General features: G+C 39.0%; 3 protein-coding genes across 10 annotated transcripts in view; 1 reads left to right on the forward strand and 2 right to left on the reverse strand.

The window, feature by feature from the left end:
- Positions 1 to 2,763: 2,763 nt before the first annotated feature.
- LOC144712952 (uncharacterized) lies at positions 2,764 to 3,458 on the reverse strand. Its single transcript, XM_078587385.1, has one exon. The coding sequence runs from the start codon at positions 3,365 to 3,367 to the stop codon at positions 2,945 to 2,947; it is 423 nt and encodes a 140-aa protein (XP_078443511.1). The 5' UTR covers positions 3,368 to 3,458; the 3' UTR covers positions 2,764 to 2,944.
- A 12,998-nt stretch (positions 3,459 to 16,456) lies between these two features.
- Positions 16,457 to 20,502, forward strand: LOC144712770 (alpha/beta hydrolase family protein). 3 transcript variants are annotated; one of them, XM_078587072.1, is made up of 6 exons: positions 16,457 to 17,156; positions 17,362 to 17,807; positions 18,322 to 18,406; positions 18,521 to 18,690; positions 19,730 to 20,001; positions 20,136 to 20,502. In XM_078587072.1, the coding sequence occupies exons 2-6, from the start codon at positions 17,435 to 17,437 to the stop codon at positions 20,301 to 20,303; spliced, it is 1,068 nt and encodes a 355-aa protein (XP_078443198.1). In that variant the 5' UTR covers positions 16,457 to 17,156; positions 17,362 to 17,434; the 3' UTR covers positions 20,304 to 20,502. The 3 variants fall into 3 exon arrangements, with proteins under 3 accessions (XP_078443198.1, XP_078443200.1, XP_078443201.1); XM_078587074.1 differs by having other exon boundaries at positions 16,457 to 16,938; XM_078587075.1 differs by having other exon boundaries at positions 16,457 to 16,872.
- Positions 20,503 to 23,295: 2,793 nt separating this feature from the next.
- The window catches only part of LOC144712918 (Transducin/WD40 repeat-like superfamily protein), a 46,990-nt gene continuing 44,057 nt past the window's right edge, over positions 23,296 to 26,228 (reverse strand). For 2 of the 6 annotated variants that reach the window (XR_013583904.1, XR_013583903.1), the window contains exons 17-20: positions 24,973 to 25,061; positions 24,456 to 24,514; positions 23,652 to 24,130; positions 23,296 to 23,556 (exon numbers count right to left, since the gene is read on the reverse strand). Coding sequence is in view for 1 of the 6 variants with exons in the window: in XM_078587330.1 (XP_078443456.1) it covers positions 24,086 to 24,130; positions 24,456 to 24,514; positions 24,973 to 25,061 (193 nt within the window). In the remaining 5 variants the exon portion in view is untranslated. Of the gene's footprint in view, positions 24,131 to 24,455; positions 24,574 to 24,972; positions 25,062 to 26,228 lie in introns of all 6 variants that reach the window. The other 4 variants (XR_013583906.1, XR_013583905.1, XM_078587330.1 and 1 more) reach the window with 4 other exon arrangements.

Consider the following 26,228-nt stretch of genomic DNA (forward strand, 5'->3'; position numbering starts at 1 on the left):
TTTGCTGTTGAACATGCACTCAAACGTGTTTCCTTGAAATCCAGTTTTAAGATGAATCAAAACATGTACTTATGCATTTATACTGATGCACTCAGCCTTATGTTTTGGAACATAGAGAATATCCACAAGAAGAGAGTCAAAGCCAGTGTTGGCCTTCTTGTTTAATGACAAACATAATATTATATTTGTACAATTGTAAGGATTTTATTTCAGAAATAATACTTGTGGCTAAATATGAGTATTATCATAGAGAGGTTTTGAAATTTAATATTTTCAAAGTACTCTTAAGATACATATTACATATATACGTTTTCCAAGTATTCAACTTTATTTTATTTCATTATATTTACTTTTCTGTTTCTACACTTTTTTAGAATTCATAATCAAGTTTATAAGTGATAAAATCATTAATGTGTAATTAGTAATTATACTTCTCTTTATTCTCATTACATTCTTGAGTTTCTCTTAATTCTTTCCTACAGATCATCATGAAAGTTTAAGGTTCATAAATTTAAAATAGAATGCAGTAATGAATTTGGTTAATATGTGAATCAGAACACTCAATAAAATAAATGTCATTGAAGACCAAGAGGCCCACTCTCATTTTGATGAGATCTTCTGGCTGCCTTGGATTTTTCCGTACCGTGACTATATGGAAACTCAAGGAGGTATGTATGTTTCTATTCACAAATTAGTAATCAAAATCTTTTACAATTCACAAATAGAAGTTCTCAATTTGTTTGTCAAGAATTAGCTTATGATAGTGGAGAGGAAATTTTGGGTATGAGAAAGGAAAATAATTTATCTAAAACTTGTGCTGGATTTATTTTAGTCCTCGCGAAGCATGTCACATCACCTAAGTCAAAAAAGTTGTAGATAATTGATCATTCGGCAAGGCACCAAGTTTCATATAGATCGTCCCAGCAACTGTTCCCCATTTGTAATGCCTAAAATCCCATAATCTCCATTAAAAATAATAGAAAATTTTTGTATCAAGCGGAAAAACTGTGACCAAGTAGAAAATCGTGTGATTCATATGGATTCAATGAACAGACAAATATTCTATATAAACCTAATGAAATGACATAAATAAATTCTATCTCATCGAACGAGAACTCAAAGAATTCATTAGTAATACTGTATACGTAGAACTTCTTATAATTGTTTGTCAAGAAATATATTTGTCCCATCATTTTTCTTTCCAGAAGATATTTGATTTAAATTAAAATCAAATATGAGGTCGAAACAATCCTGATTGACTAAAACCTTTTACCCGGACACAACTAAGCTAGATATTAAAAAAATTCAGGTCGAAACATGGATTTTTGGCCCATTAAGATCGCGCTCAAAAGTTAACTATTTTTTAGTGATGCCAATTTAAAGAAGTAACTCATACCATTTAATTCAAACATGATTTGTTTCTATAATATTTTATGTCTTAAGATGTTATGGACATAGAACCATGTTTAAAAATGGGTTGAATTTGTCAGAGTTTGTTGACTAAGATTTTACCAATATGATCAGACTGTTAAGCCTAACTTTGTATATTCACAAAGGCACTAATCCAGGCATTTTGAATGTATCACCAGCAGTCCTTGAGGTAGGTTATACTTTCAAATATAATTAGAATCTTATACTTTCAAGTGGATCCTCTGATTTTTCTGCAAATTTTGACCTTCCGCAGATTTTTTTTCTCAATGGGAATGGCACTAGCTGACTTATATATTTGGAGGATTTCCTATGGCTTAATGCTTTGCGTGTAATAGCCTCACGACCCAAAGTGTCATGTGTTACTGTCTCAGGAATATAGTTACGAATATGTTATTTTAAATAACATCAAATGAGTTTTTAAATGATACGGTGCTGACGTGGTAAAATTCAACGAATGCCTTTCTTTAATGTTTGACACTTCTTTTATCTTCAGCTCCATCGCAGGGAATTAGATGAACCTGTTATGTCTGACTGACGCGTTGATCTGATAACTAATCCGTGCAGAAAATCCGGCAAGACAAGTTGTTATTTTAATCATTTCCGATCATCTCGTTTTTCTCATTCCAAGCGTCTGCATTTTGCAACTTATTTTGATTATTCTTCTCTGTGTACCTCAAAAGTTTCAGAAAAATCAGAGTGAACTTGCAAGTATAAGATTGTAATTAGATTTGAAAGCATAACATACCTTACCAACAGCACATAGCTACGTGGACAGAGAAAAGAAAGGGATTGCGACCGTCAAATAAAGTCATCGATTGAGGGATAAGGAACTGCGACTGCGCCAACACTTCATATCTTTGGATCTAATTTAATTATGAATCAAAATCTTATTGAAACTTTCCTAAAGAGCTTTTGTTGACATCAATATCTACAGTAGGACATGGGTGTTTGCTAAGAATCACTCCATCTGTTGAAGTTTGAAGTCAGAGATCAATACGCATTCTGATTCTCTTGGTTTGAAACGAAGGTTGGACGTGAAGAAGTCGCCAAGAATATTGAAGGTTCATCGGTAAAATCCATGTCTTGCGTTTGAAGCCATTGGTTCCCATCGTCTCCATCAGATCTTCTTGAGCAATAAAGAGTTAGTCTTGCTAAGGACATCCTCCTCCGGACCATCCCGCAGTCTCTGTGAGACACGGATAAGACAGAGGAGGCCAATCTTGCCCAAGCACGGTGAAAGAGAAAGCTTCAGAGCATAGCTGAACAACCGACGTGTTTATTCGCGAACCCGAAAGCCAGACTAGGGTAGCGGAGAAGACTGAGGGGACAACAGGCTCAAATATATTCTCGTAAAGATAAAATAATTCAACTCGGCATCACAGAGAGAAAGGAGAGAGAAGACAAATGAATGGAAAAAATACTAGCTAACTGTATACCGTCCGAGGTTAGAGATGGGAATAACAAATTATCAACGTATAATGCGGGGGCTACTAAATCATCAAAGATAATCCGCTCACGCAGTCAAAAGCTTGGAGGACTCTCTGTCAGCGGCCATCTTGAGCAAGCTGCCCTTCTCCAGCACCATCTGCACGGGAAGAAACCCTAATCCCCTGGCCACGGCCAGCAGCATCTCCCTCGTCTCCGCTCGGTACTCTTCCAAATCCACCGCGCCGCTGCCGTCGCGATCAAACTTGGCGAACACCGACCCGTGCAGCCGTCGGAGCTCCTCCTCCGCTTCTGTCTCCTCCTCGTCGAGGCCGAAGTGGGTCTCGAGAAGGCGGAGGCTGGCGAGCTCTTGAACCATCTCTCCGTAGCTGAGGACGCCGTCGCGGTTGACGTCGAGGGCGGCGAACCGGCCTTCGACGGAGCCGTTGAAAGAGGTCTCGTCCTCCACAAAGTCGCGGATGGTGGCGCCGTCGACCAGTTCCACGCTCATCTTCGCTCTTCTTTGCTCTTCTCCTTCACCCTCTTTGCTACTCTTCCTCTGTAGGCGACTGGTTGCTACTCTTCTCGTGATTTCGTTTCGTTTCAACATGACGCGTATTAATAAAAGACGACGAGAGATGACCGTAGCAAGACCGTGCCTTCATTTCCTGTGGGCATGGCCGCAAAAGGCGGCCGACAGGCCCGTTCGAAGAAGTCCGCGTCATTGGAGAAAGTCCGCAGCGTGGATGTACCGTGACATTGCTTGATTGCATACATGGTAAGGGCCGTTTAGACGAAAGTCTCCTCCGGGGACCGCACACGGAAGCTGGCCAGAAGCTGGATTTAGACTAAGGTGGTACGCGGTTCCTTTGTATTCGCCCTGACTCATAATTGGGCCCAGACGAGATGGCTATTATTTTACAGACTCAGGAAGATTGATCACTGTTCTTTAAATTAGCAAGATAATATCCAGCTTACGTATAGTTCATATAGCTATTGTTAATTGTCTTCAGCCAGAATATTAAACAATATAATAGTTTTAAAAATGGATACATACATATATATGTATGTATACACTAAAAAACATTTGAGCCGAAGATTCCGTAATAAAGTACTTATAGTTCAAATAGTTATATACTGGTAAGTGCACAAATCATAGGTCATTAGTTCTTTTAAAATAAATCCATTAAAAACATATAATTATCGTCAGCGTTAATAACTAGCGTTCCAATGCTTTTTAGTGTGGAAAATGTGTACGTCATCCTTTGTGAAAGTCAATCAATGCGTACAATGAATATGCCGGCGCAAATTCAAGTGTTAGTTGTGATTCATTTCAAACAAAGTTTTGAGCAACGAAATCATCATAAAAAAATGAAAGTTATCTGTATTGAAAACAAGCATCTCCAAGTATTTTTAGGTCCAGAGATTTTCCCCCAGATCCACTCCTGTGGCTCCCTTCCTCATCACCAAATGAGAGGGAATAGTGATGACATGCATTTTCATGTCATTTATCATCATTTTTAAGCATATGAGTCGTTGAAACAGTGCGCCTTATCATAGATTGATACATATTTCCAGTATTAATAAACAAATATACTATGATGTCCACAATCGGACCTAGGAACCTAACTTACATATACATAATCCTACGTTCAAAAGGTAAATGGACTTCCAAAGGTGGGTTTTATAATATTATTCAACTTCATAATTTTTTTTACCCCCAACTTAAACTTGATGTATGAAGTTTCAAAATTATGGTATCCTACAGAAAAATTCCCCCTTCCATTTCATTTATACACCTCATTGCATAAGAAAACGAGTAAACTCAAAAATAAAAGAATTGGAATGCGAAGGGATACTTTATATTCTCCATGCATCATGCCCTCGTTCTAATTGTTGCGTTGGCCTTGAATTAAATAAACAATACTTTTTATTCAAAAAAATTAGTTCTCAGATTTTTTATGGAAGACCTTCATTATGGCTTATAGAACCTTTCTGTAAGCTTCAATTTGAATTTGAATTTTAATTTAATTGAATTTGAATTTAAATTTAAGTCATGGAGTTGAAGCATTCTACTTTTCACTCCATCATCTAATGAAAGTTTTATATTCTTTATAGCCCAATAGGTTTTGTGTTCCAACTCCCAGAAGAAGATGATATGATTTACCAAGGATTAGTCTAAAAGGAGACATACCTAAGGGAATATTCTTGATCTCCCTATTGCATAGCTCGACCAGCCCATTGGTTTGTGGGCAGAAGGGCCTGGTGACTCTATACTGAATACCAAATCTCCAAAAAAGGGTTATAAATTTAAGGTTAGTAAAATGAGAACCATCATAACTAATGATAGTTTTAGTACAACCAAATATGGTAAAAAATAATTTTCAATAAAATCATGGGTTCCATAGGCTATGACTTTAACCAATCTAGAAACACAGTCAACAACAATTAAAGTGTATTCAAATCCATGAGAGAGGGGATTATATGGTTAGATATCCCAGAACCATAATCTTTTAATGGAAAAACATCTATCGTGATAGATAGGGGTGAGTTTTAGCATCTTTGCCCTCTGTTATTCCATGTAGGAAACTTTAAGCTCGTACTGCTCACACTCCTAGATCTTCAGTATTCTCATTTCACCTTTCAGCTGGGAGCAGTTTCAAAATACCAACTTAAAATTTTCTTTAATAAAGTCAATATCATTAATGCTACATAAAAGTAAAAACAATTCCAAATTGATCTGATATAGGTGAATTCAATAGCTTCACTTTGTCAAAGATTAATAAGTAAAGGTACTAATTTCTAAACCTCCCTTTGCCTCTCCTTTCGACTAGATCTATAATGACCTATAATCAAGAATGCGTACATAACCAGACAGAGCACCAGGCTGTGAATTGCAAGATTCAATAAGTCCTCTAGGTGGGAAAGAGGGGCTAAAAATGGCCTGATTACCATGTAGGAGATTTCTAACCTGAAACAAATTTGAGGAGCGTGTCCTAACTGATTTAGTAAGAAGTGATGTTATTATTCTCCATCTTGATCTTCATTAATTTTGTTACATGAAACTAAACCTTCATTTACTTCTAAATATTTTGATCAATTTCTTGTGCCTATCATAAAGATGGACATAAACTTAAAACTTTAGCCCAAAACACTATCTTAATCATTAGATATTGCATTTGAAACTGTAGCAATCTAGGCCGTTATTTTTTTCCTGATCATCATGGATGGCCAGCATGGCTCAGAATCCTTTTCATTAAAATTTTATGTTGAAATATACATTTAACTACAATTTCTATTAAGCCTTGAGATGTGACCTTGATTTTGATGTAAAGAGTCAAACATTTGTATGGAATTTTTGTGCTTTAAATGCTTCTGTGAATCAGATCTCACCTCTGCTACCCAAATAGTGTCAATAGAATAAGACACCTTGGTGCCTTAAATGCACGTTTTTCTTTCATCAGATCATGTGATGCCATGTTTACCGTCGCAATAAACCTTTTAATTGAAAATTAAGCTTGAAATTTTTTCCATTCTCCATCTCTCACTTACAATAGTCGGCATTTATTACGAAAAAATATTATTTTGGTATTTTGGCTTTGTGCCCTTAAATGTAAAAATTATTGATAAATCAATACGTTGAATGACATGAAATAATCATTAGCTGCTGCTAATAATTGGCTGCCAATCATTTGATTTAGACAGTGATAGGCCAGCTCTGATCATTGGTCACTCCAAACCAATCAGATTGTGATAGCTGATGAAGCATTAAAAATAAAAATAAAATCTATTTGAAAATCCATAAATATTTGAATAATTCAGGAATCTATAATCTGATATATAAAATTATTTTCTTCATGAAATTAGTATTTTCAATTTTTTATAATACCATAAAATAAGGGGAAATTATTTTAAGCTCAACGATGTGCATTTAAGATCATTTTAATGGAACTAAAAATGTAAAATATATGAAATGACCATTGAAACTAGCATGTTTTATGTGATTATCAAACAAATTGAAATGATTCTGATTCGATTCCATCTCTGTTAGCGCTCAGAGATATATTTGAAAGTTTAGAATCAAAATTGAGATGATATCCTCATAAAAATTTTGAAATCAGTTATAGATTACTTAATGAGTGTATCTCCTCTTGAAGCTAAAATGTGATGCTGAACGACGGGTCAGGATCGACGACCATTTTGGCGTCAATTAGACAGGTGAAATGCGAGTGGATGTTGTTGCCAATCCGATGATAAAATCAATGAGAAGTAAAAACCCGGAGTTGAAAAGATATCGGCGGCCACTAAATTACGGTAAAATAGGCCTTGGAATGCCATTAGGCTATCGATCACCCGATTGTCAAGTTGAAGGATGACGGTGCAAGCACGACTACTGCAGCTACTGTGTGCACCCTCGACGTGTCCAACTAGGGATGTACATATAGAAATCCTAGCCCTCAGAGTGAGACTGCTATCTATATCTACCCTAACCACAGCGGAGGAGACGGATCGATACACACTGAGAGAAATAATGAATGGTCAAATAGGGAGATGTGTGATCGTATGAGAATTGATGTGATCGGGTCGGCCGTGATGGTGACAACAAGAATCAGCATGTGACCTATCGGTGACGTGGGTGGCAGTCAGAGCGACGAGCGGCATTGGTGAGGACATCATGCGGCGGAGGCGCAGGCAGTGCGAGCGAAGCAAGTGGCGATGGCACGGGCATCGACGTGGGTTTCGGCCTCGGGTGGCAGTGCGGGCGAATGCGTGGTGACTGGCACGGGCAACAGTGGGGGCGACGACACAGGAGTTGGCGCAAGCGATTGCGCAGGTGACAGTGTCGGCAGTGGTATGACCAATGGTTTGTACAGTAGCACAGACGACGGATAAGGTGGTGATGCCAACGGCATTGAGGCGGCAGTTATGGCCGCATCCGGAGACAGCGGGGATGAGGGGGGTGGCATGGGCAGCAACGGCAGGGGCGACGAATCTAGGGTCGGCGCAGGGAGTGATACAAGTGCCATGGACCGAGCATGAGGATGATGCACAGCAATGTTGAGGGTGGCGTACGATCATGGTGAGCTGTGGCAGTAGTGCAGCACCGCAGCACGAGCGATGCGGTGGCGGTGGCGCAAGGGTGTGGGTGGCATGGCGGCGTGGCAATGCTCGCGACATTGGGGTGGTGGCGGTGTTGCGGAGTGGATGGGATGATGTCCAACAGCACGGGGAGGTGAGGAGGTATCCAGCGGCGTGGGAACGTGAGATGGCATCCGACGGTGCGACAAAGGAAGGTGACACTATGGTGAAAAGCAGTGCAGGGTGGAATCGCGATGGTGGGTGGAGCACGGGCTGCGGCGGCCGATGGCACATGGCGAGGGTGTGCCACAGCGGCGAGAGGCACACGAGCAATACTGCGATGGCATAGGCAGTTCGAGCAGCACAGGGGAGGCAGCGCGACAATGGCACGTGGCAGGGATGACGAAAGTGGCGGCAACAAAGTATGCAGCAATGGTAGCAGACAGGTTAAGGTTTCACAAGGGAAGGCCCAAACTCTCAGTGTGAAGCCTTAAATAACTGACTTCAAATAATAAAAATAAAACACAAAAATTCTTGCTTTTTCTATCACTCTCTTGATTAACAAGGGGTACCCCCTCTCCCCCCCCCCTCTAGAAACAAAGGTAGAAGCCCACACGTAGGGTCCAATGGGCCCCAAGAAGAGGGCGGCTCACACTGAGACCCAACACATAGGGTCCTTCGGGCCCCTCTAGAAAGGAGAGGCTGACACACACATAAACACAGAGGGCGAACACACATAGACCCAAACATACAAACACATAGGCCCACATACACGACTTTCAAAACAAAAGAATCCATAAAAGCACAAGTGAAGATAACACCAACCTCCAGGGACCCGTTGACTAGGCCGAATACTTGAAGGCCGGATCTTTCACCTCAGCCTGGCTCCTCAAGCTGGTTGAGACTGGTCTTTAGAGCTAGATGGTTCCCATCAAACTGCCTCATAGATGGGGCATCAAAGTTTGATCAAGTCTTTTTCTTAGGATTGGATGGAACAGAGAGACTGTGATGAAATATAATAAACTAAAATTTCAGGTTTATTCTTTCATTTACTTCTAGCTTCTCAAAAAAGTTTATAATATTCTTTAGAAAATATAATATCATATTGGGTTACTTTCAATAGAATAACTAAGATAACAATTGATTTGTATTATATTTTATTAAATTTATAAATAGTTCAAGAAGATTTCACAAAAAGAACTGTAATCATGGAATCATTAAATAACTTTATTTCATTAACTTCCTCTAAATGTATGACCTTAAATACATCATCTGAGTATATACTTTTACAATGTAATGATTTTGTACAGACAAGAGTGATCACTTGAGAATCTATGACATTCATTAAGATTTCAAATTTCAACAATAAAAATAAAAAAATTAGTTTTTAATCTGCTGGCTGTTAAAATTTGATTCAAATCTTGAATTTCAACATGGGCCTTGTGAAAATTGGTATAAAATTGACATTCGTTGAGGAGGTTCTGTAAAATATCCACCGTTCTATTTAGAGCTAATGAGTAGAAGATTTAAATGAAGAATAAATTTTACTAATTTGTTTTGGAATAAAATTTCCCCAAATATTATGGATTGTGGACTCTTTAACGGTCTACTTTAAAATTATGGGCATCCATGAAAACCCAGAATTTAAGGATTCAATGGTAGAAGTTGACATTGATCTTCCAGAAAAAAAAAATGAGTATGTTTCCTTTGAGTTACCTTTTTCCTGTCTTTTCACTTTCTTTATGGTGACACCATGTATTATACTGACATTCACCAAAACTGAAGTGTAACTTGGTTTAGTACTGGTATAAATAAAGTGCTTTTAATTTATAAATATAAATGGTAGATGAAATTTCAAAACATAAAATGTCTGGATGTGGGACTGTCACTCTTTCTTCCTTTGTGGGGCGACTCCTAGGTGCTTGCCTTAGGTGACTACATGAGCTTCCTTGCCTTGTCCCCTTTCCAGATCCCCCTAGATGTTTGTCTTATTTTACTTTATTGAGCTTCCTTGCCTTCTCTTCCCTCCAGCATCCCCTTAGTGTGATGGAACTCTGGGTTAGTCTTTTATCTATTATTTATCTCTTTAATTTCTTTTTAGATTTCAATGTTAAATTAATAGAAGGAAGTCCACTAAAAATCTGACATGTGTGATCAAGTAAGTCCAAAATCACTGAAAAAATGAAAAACAATCCTTAATAAAATTATGTTGTAACAACTATAAATATGAAATAAATGAGAAAACTATAGAAAATTTTATCTTAATCTAGAAAATCATACTCTCTCAATGAAGGTTCCACATCAAATTTGATATTTATTTTCATTTTTAAGTTTTTTCTAGGCTTTGATACATTCTACAATCTGATTGCTTTGGATTGCAGTCAATTGCTGTTGGAAGCCAATGATTGGCATTTCAAATCAAAGTGGGATAATGGAAAATAGGAGCTAATGGATAATCATGAATAGGAATACTTAAGATATTTTCAAAGATAAGGATACTGATAAGTACAAATTTAGGGGTTTCATATCATTTTTTTGATTCAGACTTAACCAACAATATTTATGAAAATTTTCACTTAAATACTCTATAATTCCTCTAAGGCAAGTAAGGGGTCAGTCAATCCACAAAGAGGCAGAAATTTAATTTCAGAATTTTTTCTCAATCTTGGGATGAAGAAAATGATAAAAAAGTGAAAAATACAATTTCTGGAATTTTTCTGGAACTTTAGGTAGTTTATATAATCTCCTATGATTTTAAGAGAGAGAGAGAGATAGATAGATAGATAGAGAGAGAGAGAGAGATAGAGAGAGAGAGGTGGGGCAGGGAGAGAGAGAGGAGGGCATGGGAGAGGGAACGGGGCTAGTGAGTGAGAGAGAGGAGGAAGGGAGGGAGCGGAGAGGTGGGGGGCGAGAGGGAAGGGGGGCACAGTGATAGAAATATATGTGGCCGGCAAGCCAATCACACAATCCACATCTCGTTCCATATTCATTAATAGAACATATTCATTATAGTGCACATGTGATGCTCATAATGAAGTCCATGAATACATGATCGGACTTAGTGAATTATGATGAGATCGTAATACGGAGATCACTAGTCTTTAAGCATGTGTTCTAAACATTCCTATTCAAAGGATACGCGAGAAGGACATCAAAGTATCCGGATAGAATAGCACTATCTAGCCTCACTCATATGATGAGTATGGCCGGTCCCGTAGCCATTAGTGTGGCGACACTAAGGATAGATAGTGGGTGCTATTTAGTGGAAAGAGTTCACTGAATTGATCCGTACGCATCCCTGAATGGTATTATACCGAACTGTCAATTAGGTTGATTCACGTCACGGTTGTGTAAGTGGTCCTTAGACCTGAGACACCAAAGACGTCTTGTGGACAGACGGTTGTACTTTGGCTATGGCCAACGAGTCTCTAATCATGGGATTCTAAACGGTCTTAGTTCGGGTGCATCAAGAAGTACACGAAGGCGATTGAGTGGTCAAGATGGGATCGTCCACCCTCGGTATAAGAGGTGACAGCTCAAGGAAGACGATGCAATGAAGTCCTTGGCCAAGGCAGTGAAATATCGAAGAAGAGTTCTCCGCTGATTTCCGAATGCATCGGTACTAACTCGGACGACCGATTAGGGTTTGACAGTTGACCATACCCTAAGTCATCCAAGGAGCGTCAAGTGGATGAGGGATTATACATACACGGTAACCAATGACGAACAGGTTCCATGAGTGAGTCGATACACACTCCTTTGTATCTTCTAGGACACGAGGTGTAGCTTGGCACCCCACATGTCGGAGTCTCGACCTATCGATTTGGTTAAATCGATCCGACATTAATTAATCTATATGATGATGTAGTTAATTAATTTGGAAGACCAATAAAGGTTATTGGGCCGCTGGAGTCCTTAACTAGACTGATACATGGGCCTAGAGGGTCACACGCAAATGGTCTTTTGGACGTTGGAAGATATACTTAAGTTTTGGGGGTTTTTATGAAAAATACCCACTTAGTATAAATAGGGGAAGGCCCTGAACGAAATTCACCCAGGCCAGAATTGTTCAGGGGCCTCTTCCCTTCTTCTCCACTCTCCCCACAACCCCTCTCCATCCCTGATGTGATCAGGAAGACATAACGATGCCGACGGAGAAAGAACGGGGCTCGTCAACAAGAAGGAGGAGATCCAACGCGTCGAGGACCGCGTGGATACGTCTAGAGGCTGCACACTTGAGCAGCTCGACACGTCTCGCTCTCGGATTGAAGAAATCACGAATGAGATTCGTGCAAGGTACGCCGTTTTAATGTTTTTTGTTGATGTCGTTCGATTCACAAAGAGTCTTCCGCTGCGCATCGTTTTGTATTGTTCATCCATCTCAAGGCCCCTAGAACCCAACACACAGGAGGTGGGGGAGTAAGGTGGGGAGAGAGAGAGATTGCCTCTCTCTCTCTCTCTCTCTCTCTCTCTCTCTCTCTCTCTCTCTCTCGCTCTCTCCCCCTCTCTCACTCTCTCTCTCTCTCTCTCTCTCTCCCTCCCTCTCTCTCTCTCTCTCTCTCTCTCTCTCTCTCTCTCTCTCTCTCTCTCTCTCTCTCTCTCTCTCTCTCTCTCTCTCTCTCTCTCTCTCCTCTCAAAGAGTATAATAATAATAATTTATACTGCAAACAACAGTACCTCGGGAATGTCACCTGTTCGCGAATCGTTTGCAAACATGTTCGTGTCCAATTTTGACCGTTCGTGTTTGTGTTCATTTGCATTTTCACGAACGAACGAAAATTTTGTTCCCATCCCTAGCACAGGTGGCGGCAGCGGCGATGGTGGAGCGGTGGAGGCGGTGGCGGAGCGATAGTGGAGCGGCGGCGCGGTGGCATACTGGATGGGCCGGCGGGCCTGGTGTGGCCCGTATTGGGCTGGCCATAGTGGGTCAGCCCACTAAAGTTCAGCCCAATTTGGCTAAGTCAAGACTTCGCCAAATGGGCTCAGCCCTATTGGGCTTGACCCATTATGGTCAAGACTTAGCTGATTTGGTTAAGTCGTGCACAGGACTACCTTGTGCCCTGCGGTCACGTGCGCTGCCCGTGCATGGACCAGCCCGTAGAGGGCTGTCCCTGCCGCACAAGCGCCGCACGGCACTGCGCGACCGCGCACAGTGGTGGCTATGAGAGGGAATCTGAGTTTTGAAAGGATATAAAGTGATATTTAAATGCGGTTTTTTTCGGATTCAAACTGGGGAATGCTTGAGGATTGTCGAGATAGGGATGGATTTTAGAGAGAAAAAAATATGGTTTTAGAGAGAGAAAAGGTCAAAGTGAGAAGATAGAGAGAGAAAATGAAGAGATAGAGAGAGAAAGTGAAGAAGGGGGTAGAGGGAGATTGAGATGAAATTTTAAGGTGTAAATGAAGATGGTTTTTTTATGGAATTATGAGGGAATGAACTAGGGATATGGATGAAGGTCCAGAGATGCAAATAACCAATTCTAGAGAGAGGAAAGGTCAAAATGAGGAGAATTACTAAAACACCCCTTTGGACATTTTCTATTCTCTTTTCTTGCCATTTAGCCTCTTTTTGTCCATTGGTTGAGAGCTTCCCCTTGTAATCTTTAGCTTATTTATTTATAAGGACTTTGAGATCCCAATGGGCAGGTCAGGTAGTGTCCCATCTTCCTCAGATTTCTCTTTTGAAGGTCCACAACTCCACTTGATCCTTTCAAGTCCCTTTGTAGAATCACTAAGCTCCCAAAAATTCTCCAATTCTTTAAGAGTTAACATCTTTCTCATTCCTGGAAGTTTCTGGACACATGAAACTATAGAACATTCAGCAGTACTAAAATTTCTTGACTTCAAAGAAGTCAAGGAGTTTAGTCAAAAATGACCATAATGTGCAAAAATTAGAATTTATAGCTAGTGCATAAATATTTAGTTAATTCAAGTGATAACATGATAAATTATAAATTAATAATACCAAAACATCTAAAATGCATGGAAATACACATTCATTTATCATGTTATCAGACACATTGTAGTATGATCTCATCATAATTCACTCATCATTTCATATATTCATGCACTTCATGATAAATATATTACATGAATAATAATGAATATGAACTTTATTAAACATTCAAATGAGATGTGTATATGAAAGTAGATTGCAAGCTAAATATTCTACCAGTCCCCTACGCCTGGCACATTGATAAACTCAAATTTAAGGTTTTAATTTATCGTTGGTATTTTTTTGAGTTTAAGCGATAAAAATATAAATATGTAATTAGTTAAGTAAATTAGCTACTGATGAGTATGGATCGTTTTCTCAGGGGATATTGATTAAGGATTTAATATTCTTAAAATAGTGTTTAGTGTCATGAGATGAGCTGCGTATAAAATACAGAGTAGAGTGATGAGAAAATGCAAGGTGAGATAGTGATAGTTAGTACTATAATTAAGATGATTATACTAGACATGACTTATTAAGATTTTATAAGGCCAAGAGAGATGAAGGATAAATTGATGATAATGAGAAGAACACATGGATTAATATAAAAGTGATTCATATAAGGTGAATGGTGAGTAAGCTACCAACAAAACAGTGATGGGAAGATGATAAGAAGTGATTAGAAGGTATACAAAAGCAATGTGAAATTGATCTAAGCTAATGATGATTTTGAGAAGAAACAATGTAAGACAAGGATACATGCAATAAATCCTTGCATTTTTCTAGGATTATGGTAATTTGTGAATGTGGGTAAGCTCCACCTCTTCTCTGTTGCCTCTTCCCACATACCCACGACACCAAGAACAAGATTGATGGATCTCATAAACTCACTACCTTTGAATCAACCCACATGAGTATGAAGCAAGTTTAAGGATATTTTCAGAAGGATCCATGCTTATATTTATAGATTTGAGGATCATGGATGTATAGAGGGGGTTAAGACAAAGCGTCCCTCAAAATTTAAGCTCAACTGACCTTTTAGATCATCACATATAAAGCATTGAAGCTGGAGCAATCCTAGCCATCTATTTTTTCTCTCTCCTCACAATCGGGGCTGACGATTCCTTATTTTTCATTCGTGGTTGAGCTTTCCAATCACCATGCATTTAATAATTGGCACGATCAACTAGTCTTCCGCAATTGCGCACTCTGAGGATGCCACATGTCACTACGAGAAGAAAAAAATAAAAAATATTGAGTTTATTATTCTTTTCATTCGTCCTTTTTCTAATGAATGACACACTGACATGTGGCATTCACGTCATAAAAAGGGGGATATTCCCAAATGATTTCCTGATGCAGGGCGCGTTTACACGTCCCATGTGAGTATCTATCTCCTTTTTTAATCAATTTCATAGGTACATGTGTGTGTCACATGTACCACCATGATTTTTCACTTTTCAAAACAAAAATTTCATCCTTTTTTACTTGATCTATAAATCACATTTAAATCCCATATTTTTTATATTGGTTCACATTACCCTTGCAAATAAAACGCACCAAAAAAAATGTTTATCACTGATTAAAGCATTACGGCATCACAATTCGCGATGCCATAATTGCAACCTTTTAGAATTATTTGCGTAGCTAATCATTCCTGAAGTTTTTAATTGGGCACTGTTAGATCAAATTGAATGGGGACACATGATGTTACACAATATTAAGGCATAAATATATTTCCAAATCATTATAAAATGAATAAGATGTCATAAAAATATAAAAACTATTTAGAGACACATAGAGAGATAGTTGGAGAGGGAGTGAGAGGGAACGAGAGAGAGACAAAGAGAGGGGGAGAGAGAGAGACAAAGAGATAGAGAGAGAGAGAGAGAGAGAGAGCAAGAGGGAGAGAAATAGATAGATCGATGGAGAGAGAGGAGGGAGGGAGAAAGAGAGAGAGAGAGAGAGAGAGAGAGAGAGAGAGAGAGAGAAAGGAGAGAGAGAGAGAAATAGGGAGGGAGAGAGAGTGTGAGAGAGAGAGGGAGCGAGAGAGAGTGAGTGAGAGAGTGAGAGGTAGGCATCGGATTCGAACAAAGTGTTCGAATAGGATCGAATTCGAACATTCAATCCGAACAGCCATCTTGTTTGAACAATCTGATCCGAACAGATACGCAAATCGTGTTCGGATCGGATCTGAACTGGACAGATCGATGTTCGGATTCGATCGTTCAAATGCCCGATCCGATGGAACATTCGAATATCTGTCCGAAGCCCCGATCCCTAGTGAGAGGGAGCGAGAGAGAGACAAGAGAGAGAGAGAGAGAGAGAGAGAGAGAGAGCAAGAGGGAGAAAAATAGATAGATAGATCGATAGAGAGAGGGAGGGAGAGAGAGAGAGAGAGAGAGTTGTTTGAGCATACAAATTTGGCGCAACAGACTTAAGAAGGGTTATAACTGGCCCATTTACAGCCATGAAATAACCAAACGATCTAACTGGCTTCACAACGTAACGACGTGGCTCCGACGTGGCTCGTAGACCCCACCCAGTTTGTATCCGATAAATGTCAAAGCCCGCTCCTTTTTGCATTATCCTCTTCCTTCTCCCAGTCCCCGTCTCGGTGGGGTCGGTACACCATCGATCTGCTACCCATTATCCATTCTTTCTTCTCCAGCCGGCTCATCGGCGTCTCGCCATTTCTCTGGCTCCTTCTTTGATTGATTCGTGCGATCTGCGGATTGGTCTGCTTAAGGCCCCTAATCGAACTGGGCGAGCCATTCGTTGCAGAATTTGGCGTCTTTCTGTTGTTTTCTCCGAAAAAAATTTCCCCCTCAAATCAGATCCACTCATTTCTTTGTTGGGCTGGGATTTTTTCCTGCATTTAACTCGTCGCAACGTTGGTCCGATGCTCTGTTATTTCCTTCGCTGAGATTGCTTCTTTTTCCTTGTTTGGAATATCGATCTCCTCTCGCGTTTTGCTCTTGAGGCGGTGCCTCGCCATTTGGGTATGCTGTGGGAAAGCACGGGTTCTGGATCTATATTGGGCACCATGATTTTCTCCGATATTTACAGTAAATCCTAAAACGCATCAGATAAATTTCAAGCACAATCGATTTTTCTTGATGTCCGAGCTTAGTTATACAAGCGGAAAATATTAAAACTGGTGCCAACAAGTGAAGCGCGTTTGTTTCTCTAATGTATATAGAATTTCCTTTTTCAGTGTACGATGGTATGGCTCTGAAATGATTGAATTCCACATCTGACATTTTCCTCAGAACTCATTTAACCTGTAATTTGTTGCTTTCATATTTCTGTAATAATCACAAGAAATGAATCTCTCTCCATTCAGAAAACTATATTATTGAACCCATCTCGTTATAAATGTGCAAAGTAAAATAGTTTTTGCGCGCCTTTCTGTGTTCATTATCTGTAATTTGATTTATCTTTTGAAAAAGAAACTGATGGATGATTCCATCTCATGATATTTTCTTCAGATTGATTCCCTAGAGAGAGCAACTTGTACAGGAAACAAGTTTGAGAATCATTTGAAAGTCAGAGGGCTTTGTCATGGTTAGTGTAAACTTGGGAATCCTGCATTATGTGTTGGATCATGTCTACGGGGCGATAGTTCACCGTAACAGATTCGCAACGCCCTTCTTCTCAAGGGGATGGGGCGGAAGCAAGCTTGATCTTCTCGAAAGCATGATCAAGCAACTCTTCCCAGAGATCATTAGTCAAGAAATTCCCAGTTCAATTCAACCATTGTGGAAAACTGTCTGGGAAACGAGGACTGCGTCCCTGAGGGAAGGAGTCTTTCGAACACCTTGCAGTGAAGAGATGATGAGTGCTTTGCCTACAGAAAGCCACATGGCAAGAGTTGCGTTCCTCGCTCCGAAGTTTGTCCAACCTCAGAAGGTGGCCTGTGTAGTTCATCTGGCAGGTGCCTAGCCAGACACATGTAGCTTATCATTATTTCTTGTTCATGATGTGTTGTGATTAATCAAAGTGGGAAATAAGGTTTCTTGTTTCTGAAGCTTGGTTTTCCGTTTTTTGTAGAGTTGTCCCGACAAATATTTTTAATTGAAAGTGAATCCAATTATGTTCAATGAATGTAATGTTTACCATAAATTTCTATCCCTTTACCACAACATTCTTGTGAAGTCCATTAAAATTTTCTGCCCATGGATTTAAGCTATTTAACGGATATGAAAAAGGTGAATGGATGGGTGAAGTTTTTTAACTGCGAGCTATGCTGTAAATCCTTCTTCTTCCTTATAGTTTTCCCCCAAAATTCTCTCTTGATGTAATTATTTGAACTTTTGAATTACGTCAGTAACCAAGGGGGAGTTAATAGTTCTCTGTTTCATGATGTATTCTGCTTTTACTTGACAATTAGCTTTGTTACAGTGCAGTGCCCGTGTTTAAAGTATCTTTGCTCTTTTAATTCTACTTAGGCACTGGTGACCACACCTTTGAGCGGAGACTACGCCTTGGCGGGCCGCTATTAAAGGATAACATTGCGACCCTTGTGCTAGAGAGGTGAAGAACACCCATCTTGTTTTATCACTGATATGTGTTATTTTAGTTTATCCGATGGATAAAGTATTTCAGTTTTTCAGCTTTTTTTCTTACACACCATCTAACATACTGCAGCCCATTCTATGGTCGACGACGCCCTATATTGCAACGTGGTGCTAAGCTGCTCTGCGTAAGTGACTTGCTTTTGTTAGGAAGAGCCACAATTGATGAAGCAAGGTCTCTCCTCCACTGGTTGGAAACTGAGGCTGGTTTTGGCAAAACAGGAGTCTGCGGTCTCAGCATGGGTAAATTGAACACCCACCTTACCTTATACTTGTTCCTTGTACCTCTCCAATAAGGTCCGGACCTCTCAACGTCACGTCAACCCTAAGACCAACCACCACAGTTGACGTTGCATATGACTTTGATATTATCGTTTATAGGGGATGATTGATGATGATGTTTATGGTGACGGGGTACATTGATGTTGCTAGGTACGTTGGAGGGTTGAGAAGGCAAGATTCTTAAAAACTTTGTTCAATTAATTTGTCGACCTGTCAATGCCATGACAGAACTGTCAACTTTAACCACCATAATTGACATTGATGATTTTTTTGAAAGAACATTGATGATGATGTTAACAAACATTATAATTCCTGTGGACGGTTGACAATGTCTATGACATTGACATCTGTGAGCATCGGTGGCATCAATTTCAGAGGGACTGGGCAAACCCTACCATAGGTCGGCAATTGAATTCATTGAAAACCAGATCCAAGCAAGAGCGCTAACCAATGGTAGATTGTCTGATTGGCCCTATTAGTGAAATGAGCCAACTGGTCCAATCAAACATGGCCACATGGCTGATCCAATTAATATCTTTCTCTCTCTCACTGCCACTCTATGCTGTGGCTGTTTCTTCAAAGGAGGGAGCAGGCACTAGTGTGCCAATGCACCAACAGATGGAATCACGCTGCGTTACTACTTTTTTGCTATTTGCATAAAAAAGAGAAGCCTCATCATCAAGTAGCATGCATTGGAAGAGAGGTTCATTATTTATTATTAATAATAAATAATTATTGATTTTCTGTGATTGTCTGATCATGAACGATTATGATTGATCTAATCATCTAATCTTCATAAACTGTTCACTAATGGTCGAAGATTTTGATTGATCAAGATTGCGGAATTGTGATCTGATCAGAATTCTAGATTGATCGTGCTACCCAAGATCATGATTTGATTGTCTGTTGATCCAGTCAATCAGATGGAGATTTCAGATCCATCGCCAACCCCAATGTCCTTCTCTCAATTAAACTTACTTCTACTGTCTTTTTGTTTTAGGGGGTGTGCATGCAGCAATGGTTGGATCTCTTCACCCTACGCCAGTGGCAACGCTGCCCTTTCTCTCTCCTCATTCGGCAGCAGTGGCTTTCTGTGAGGGCATCCTGAAGCATGGCACAGCCTGGGAGGCACTGAGAGAAGATGCTGCACAAACAGATGCAATGACATTAGAACAAGTGAGAGAACGCATGCGCTCTGTGTTGTCCCTCACAGACGTCACTAGGTTTCCAGTTCCCAAGAATCCTCAGTCAGTCATTTTCGTTGCAGCCACTGTAAGTCCATCTTCCATTTTGTATATATATATATATATATATATATGTATATATATATATATATTACGGAACTTGGACATTTCTCTCTGCCATGGTCAATGGGTAATATACATTTCAAAAATATTTTGTTGTAGGATGATGGGTTTGTACCTGGGCATTCTGTTTTGGAGCTTCAGAAAGCTTGGCCTGGCTCAGAAGTTCGATGGGTGACCGGTGGCCATGTCTCGTCTTTTCTTCTTCATAACGATGCGTTCCGCAAGGCAATTGTTGATTCTTTAGAGAGATTGGAATGGAGAGAGTGATGAAGCTTGGAAGATGGTCATTTCCAGGGCGTGTATGTACAGCAAGGATGGTCCAATTTATGTGTAATTGAAAGAGCAAATTCGCTATGTCAGCAGAGGTAAGTATCTGTTGTAAAACCTAGTCTGCTAACTGCAACATTAACTTTGGTTCTTGTGATATTGAGGGCGCTAATATGTGAAGTTCAACACATTTGCATTACCATGAAGTTCAACGCTTATCTCGAGGACACTAATCTGTGAACAAGGCATTACAAAATGTGTTTATCTTGAGGCCACATTGATCTGGTTATTCATTTGTCACAAATATGTTCCCTCTGTTGTATAGGAAATGTTCATCGTTGTAAATAGCTATACGACTAAAGATAAATATTTCAGACGATCTCAAATGTACTTTTCTGGGCAGGGCATAGAATGGTCGTGCTCCACTACACTTAACCTAATTTATTTAGATTCATTACATTCACACACTGCACTCAGTCCAGACCTGACAGCTGAATTTTATTTATAACTTCCAAAAAAAATAACTTCCATTACTGGTGGGTTTCTCATTGTCGATGGAATAATATTTAACCGTTTGATTTCTTTCAAAAAAAAATATATTTAGCTGTTTGATGTGTTTAGGGATGGTGTCATGGTTCGGAGCGAAAATTCGCCCCTAATGGGAGATTTCCTGTCAGCCTAAAACCTTTGGCTTTGGCTGGTGCAGTTCTGGGCCGTAAAATCCAAACCACCCACCACTGAAAACCGCCTTGAGAAACGAGAGGCAAGAGAGATGGACAATGTGAGAGAGAGAGGAGGAATGATAGAGATAATGAGTAATAAACTACGCTTGAGATGAAAGTTAAGCAATATTAGTTCAAAATTCACAGAATGTGCATAAAGAGATGCTTAAAGTGAAGTTCAGAAAGATTCAGTTAATCTAATTAATAACATGATATACTCAAGATTTAAATGATCAAATTCATATCCAATGCATGGAATTATGGACACATTTGTCGTGTTTTCAGCGCCCAAGTCAAGGAGATTTGTAGAGGTTGTAGATCATTCGAGGGGAACAATGAATTGGCTAAAATTTATATAAACCCAGAGAATGGAATGCAACAAATTAGATAAAATTTGAAAGGAAACAAAATAGCAAGAGAAATTGATGAATTTTAAATGAAATTTTAGTTGTACAAACTAGATACGTTATAAGGTTTTGTTAAATAAAATTTGAATGCATGACAGATTGAGAAAGTGGTAGAAAATCATTAAATATTTTTAAACTGCATTTTGAATCTCCAGAATAAACAGATGGTTTTAATGGAATATTTTTCTGGCCAAATGAATGACAAGAAATATATAAAATAAGTATAACTAAATTAAAGCCACAATATATATAAATATAAGCTTCAAGTTGTCCACATTATTAATTTATATCCAAAAAATAAGGGCATGTATAAATTTATTTTTGGGATAATAACAATATATCTAAAAACACCAAAATAAAGATCTAAAATTTAAATTTTCTTGTTTTCTGAAATTATGAAGAATAAAAAATTTATGTTTATTCTCAGAAGATATTTTCTTTATAGCATGATTATATTTATTATTCCAATTAGTTTTACATCTTTCATGGTGTACCTACTTTCACCAAGTGTATAAGTGACCTTATTAAACCTGCCTAAAGCCTAATATATTCAAAGACATGATTTAAATTTTAATGATTTTATCTATATTTACTTATACCATGGAATAATCTTCAAATGAACAGTAATCCTTATACTGGAAAAAAATATTTTCATTTCCATCCTCCATATTCTTTGCTCTATGAATCTTATCCCCAGATCTTGCCCATGAACCTTCTGAGATTATATTCCAGAACTTCATGTTATGCTCTACAGCGTTCATTGGGCCTTTTATACATTCGGGCTTCTTCCTGGTTAAGTGTATATAAATATGGAATCATTAAGTGTGTATAAGCTACACTCTCAGTAATTATTTTTACGGGATATGACACGGTTGGTTTGTAAATTGAAGGAAGAATGCAGAGGGAGATGAATTAGGAATTAATGTTAATGAAAAACCTCAATATATAACTAGTAAGTTAACTAGTATGTTAATATGTAAATCCTAAATAGTAATGGAGAAAGGTGATATGAAAAAATGATATATATTTATACAGCTTGGCTTAAACAGTCTTCATAATTTCCTTGTAAATCTCACAATATACCCATGTCATATGGTATGGTTCCAAGCTTATATACACTTAACCAGATGGAAACCCAAATATAGAAAAGACCCAATGAAAGTTTTCATAAATAAAGAATGCATCTCCTCATAAACTAGCCATCCTTGTCTCCTAGGAGTCGATCTCTCCAGATTCCTTTCTGAATTTTATTATCACTACAGGTAATGATGCTGATAATGTTATACTTTGTACATATCAAACAACATTAATCAAGGGTCGGGCTTCCTATTTACAACTAAAGTATGTTTAGTCAAAATACGTCAGCTGGGGTGCTTTCAGTTAAATGTCTTTACTTTAATACTATCTAACCTATCCTTATACAAGATACTGGTTCATGAATGGTTTCAACAATTTTAATATTGAGTAGGATATTTAAACTTGTGTATTCACTATCACTGTCATCCAATCTGCTGGTTTCCTCAATGCAATAAAAAAATAAATGTAAAAAATTGCAAGAGTGAAAGCTTTTTACATTACCATAGGATTATATTTGGAAATTAATTGAACATATTAGGACAACACCATATCAACACGAAAAAATTTAATGAATAATCCTAGCAAAGAAGTGTGAAAACCAGAATTGATGTGAACAGGAAGTGCTTAAACCAGTTTTATACTGACAAAGGGGATGACAATATATTTAAGGAGTATCTGATATGGCATTAGCGGAGAGGTTGAGTTAGGGACAATGATAAGATGAATTCAACTCATTCACACATGTTATATATGTCTCACTAGAAAATATAGAAGCTGATATGATCAATAATAAATTTCAGGATATCTTGGAATATCAATTCAGAAGCCTTATAATATTCCTGAGTAGGTTTCCATTGTAAAAAATGCATGTGCCCTCTCATTCTGGATGTCAGGTTAGTCGCAGTGTAACTGATGGAGTAAAGAGACAAGACCATATGGATCCCCTGTCATGTCAAGGCCACAAAACTACGAAAATTCAAAGGGATTACACAAGATTCTTGCTATGTTGGCCATCCTTATTTGCTTTTCAAAGAGAGACGAGACCACCTGTTATTACAGTTAAATGTGAATGGATTTAAAATATGATAACCCATGAAAATTTCATGCTGGGATAAAAAGTAAAGACAATTGAGGACAATCACCTTTCATAATTAACTATCTCATTCCTAATGAGATTAAGTTCATTATTGAATTGCTTGGGCAAAGGCTCTATCTTAGTATCTTTAAGACAGAAGCATTATGGCTCATTCTCATTTTAAACTGAGATCACTGGGGAATGAAGCTTTCAAAGAAATAAGATAAGAGAACACATCTGCAATATGAGAAAAGGCAAGTTTTCAGCAAGAATTTTATAAAAAGCGTATATAAAATTTGGTAAATGCGTTTTCATAAATGCCCCATCTCAGCACATGAATACTGAAACTTAACTGATCCCTGAACCCATTGTCACGACTCTTTTTCAAATTTCATGATGACATTTCTTAAGCTTTTCAAAGAGATGGGACAAACCATGCAGATACCATGTTAAACTCAACCCCTTCCACACCAGGATGGTGGAGAAGGTTACGCTGCTCCATTAGTCGCTTCCAATACTTTGGCCAACCAAGAGCAATGAAGATTTCTGGGAAAAAACAAAGTAGATTCCAAGGATGTTACAATTCTTTATTGGACTAAAGTATTTTGACCAATGGCTCTAGGTCCCCTATCAATTTACTTGGAAGGTATGAATATTAAACTCCCGAACTATCTATTGGGTGGTGAAATAATATGAAAGCTCTTGTATCTTACACTCTTAAGATAAAATCGGAATATGCCCTCTTCAAGAAAAAACCAGAATATGCCAAATAAAAATTTTAGGTCATTGATTTGCCCCTCGATTGATGTAATCATTTTGGAGTATATTCCAAAAATACCATCATTAAGAATAGCATTATCAGAGTTATTACCTTTGTTCCTGCAATGACGGTGCCACAAAGGGGATGTGCTGCGCAAACTCTCACAGGTTCTGATAAATCAACAAAATTATAATGAGCTACTGGACTCCCCTCTTTAGTTTCATCATAGCTGCAGAAAAGACAAGAAAACTCTCATCATGCACATCACTAATTACTCTTGTAGCCAGATGGCCCATCCCAAATGAAAACAAGGAAAACAAAATGAAGACTATTATTTCAAAAATGGCCTCACTTATGAAAACTCAAAAACAAAATGAACTGCATTTTTGTTGTTACGAAACTAGTCGTTTTCATAAGCTACACTTTTTTCTTCATTTTTGTGATAACAAAAATGTACTAGATTTTGAAAAACAGCATCATGTACTACCTATCAGGAAATTTTTGAAAAACAACATCATGTACTAGATTATGCAACTTTACGGAACATTTGACGCTTTATAGTATCAGTCGTTTTTTCCAATAGATTGCTTGTCAAAACATCAAATGTAGAAGGAATATTTTTGCTTACTTGAAATCGACATGACATCCTGATCTCTTGTCTGGGAAAAAGTCCAGCAAATAAATTCCATTTCCTGAGTGGGCTGGAACTGCATAAATCTTCATTATGGAGAAATAAGAGTCCCATTGGAAAGAAAACCAACTAATATAAAACTAAACAAATTTTCAGAATTAGACTGTCATAGATCCTGATTTAGAAAATTTCTCTTCCCGTATATAATGGGTGCAGTTACAGAAAAAGGAATGAGCATTTTACACCTGAAAAAAGTCAGTATTCCACCAGGTATTTAATGGAAGGGCACTAATACAAACGGAAAATAAAGCATTTTCCATTTCACTTGTGGAAAATAGGCAACAAAAGCATAAAGAAACGCAAGCCGATCCTCACCAAGAATTGACCAACTTCAGAATGAATGGAATTTCATTTTTTTTTGAACTATCAGAATGAATGGAATAACATTTACAAATTGCAATTTTGATACGATCCTACTCGGACGTATCGTGTAACACCTTGTACTTCCAACAATTCAATGATGCTATTGCACGATTCAACGTCTAGAAGTTCAACTGGAGAGAACAGGGGTAGAGGAGGAGAGGTTCCCGGGATGGAGGAGATGAACGGGAATGGTCGGAGGGGGGGCCGTCGGCTCCGCGTCGAGGAGGGCGCGTCGACCTACGAACCACGAGAGAGAGAGATGAGGAAACCCGGAGAGGGAGGTAAGGGAAGAGAGGGGAGAGGCTTACTTCTTGATTGCCTGTCCTGTGTCGTGGTAGTGCTCTCCCCTAAGTAGGAGGAGGAGGGTCATGGGCCGCTACTGGCTTGTCCGGCCTAGTACCGGTCCACTTACGGACGTACACCTTTCTGTGGATCATATCAATACTCCCCCCTATCTCGACCAGCTTGTCCTCAAGCTGGAAAGAGGGGAACTGAGTGCGTAGGGTGGAGGCGAGCTCCCATGAGGCTTCCCCCTCGGGGAGACCCTTCCAGTGGGTGAGCACCTGGTAGCCCGTGGCCGTAGGGCGGAATGCAGTGATCCGTGCAGGGTAGACATTCCAAGTGCAGTCTTCGGTGAGAAACGGTGGTAGCGGCTGGGGCGGCACGGCGGAAGGGGGTGCTTGTTTGAGTTGAAAGACATGGAAGACTGGGTGTATCCGGGCGTCATCCAGAAGGCCGATGCGGTACGCCACGGGCCCGATGCGTTGGAGGACGGGGTACGGGCCGAAGTAGCGGGGCGAAAGCTTCTCAAAGGGTCGTTTAGCCAGCAA

This window comes from Wolffia australiana, chromosome 15 (genome assembly GCF_029677425.1).
Source record: "Wolffia australiana isolate 7733 chromosome 15, ASM2967742v1".
Taxonomy (NCBI): Eukaryota; Viridiplantae; Streptophyta; class Magnoliopsida; order Alismatales; family Araceae; genus Wolffia; species Wolffia australiana.

Bases quoted from the DNA above. Each gene is read 5' to 3' on its own strand.
- LOC144712770 (XM_078587072.1), top strand. From the start codon at position 17,435: ATGGTTAGTGTAAACTTGGGAATCCTGCATTATGTGTTGGATCATGTC. The intron at 18,407-18,520 runs GTGAAGAACACC...AACATACTGCAG, and splicing joins GCGACCCTTGTGCTAGAGAG to CCCATTCTATGGTCGACGAC. The intron at 20,002-20,135 runs GTAAGTCCATCT...ATTTTGTTGTAG, and splicing joins TCATTTTCGTTGCAGCCACT to GATGATGGGTTTGTACCTGG.
- LOC144712952 (XM_078587385.1), bottom strand. From the start codon at position 3,367: ATGAGCGTGGAACTGGTCGACGGCGCCACCATCCGCGACTTTGTGGAG.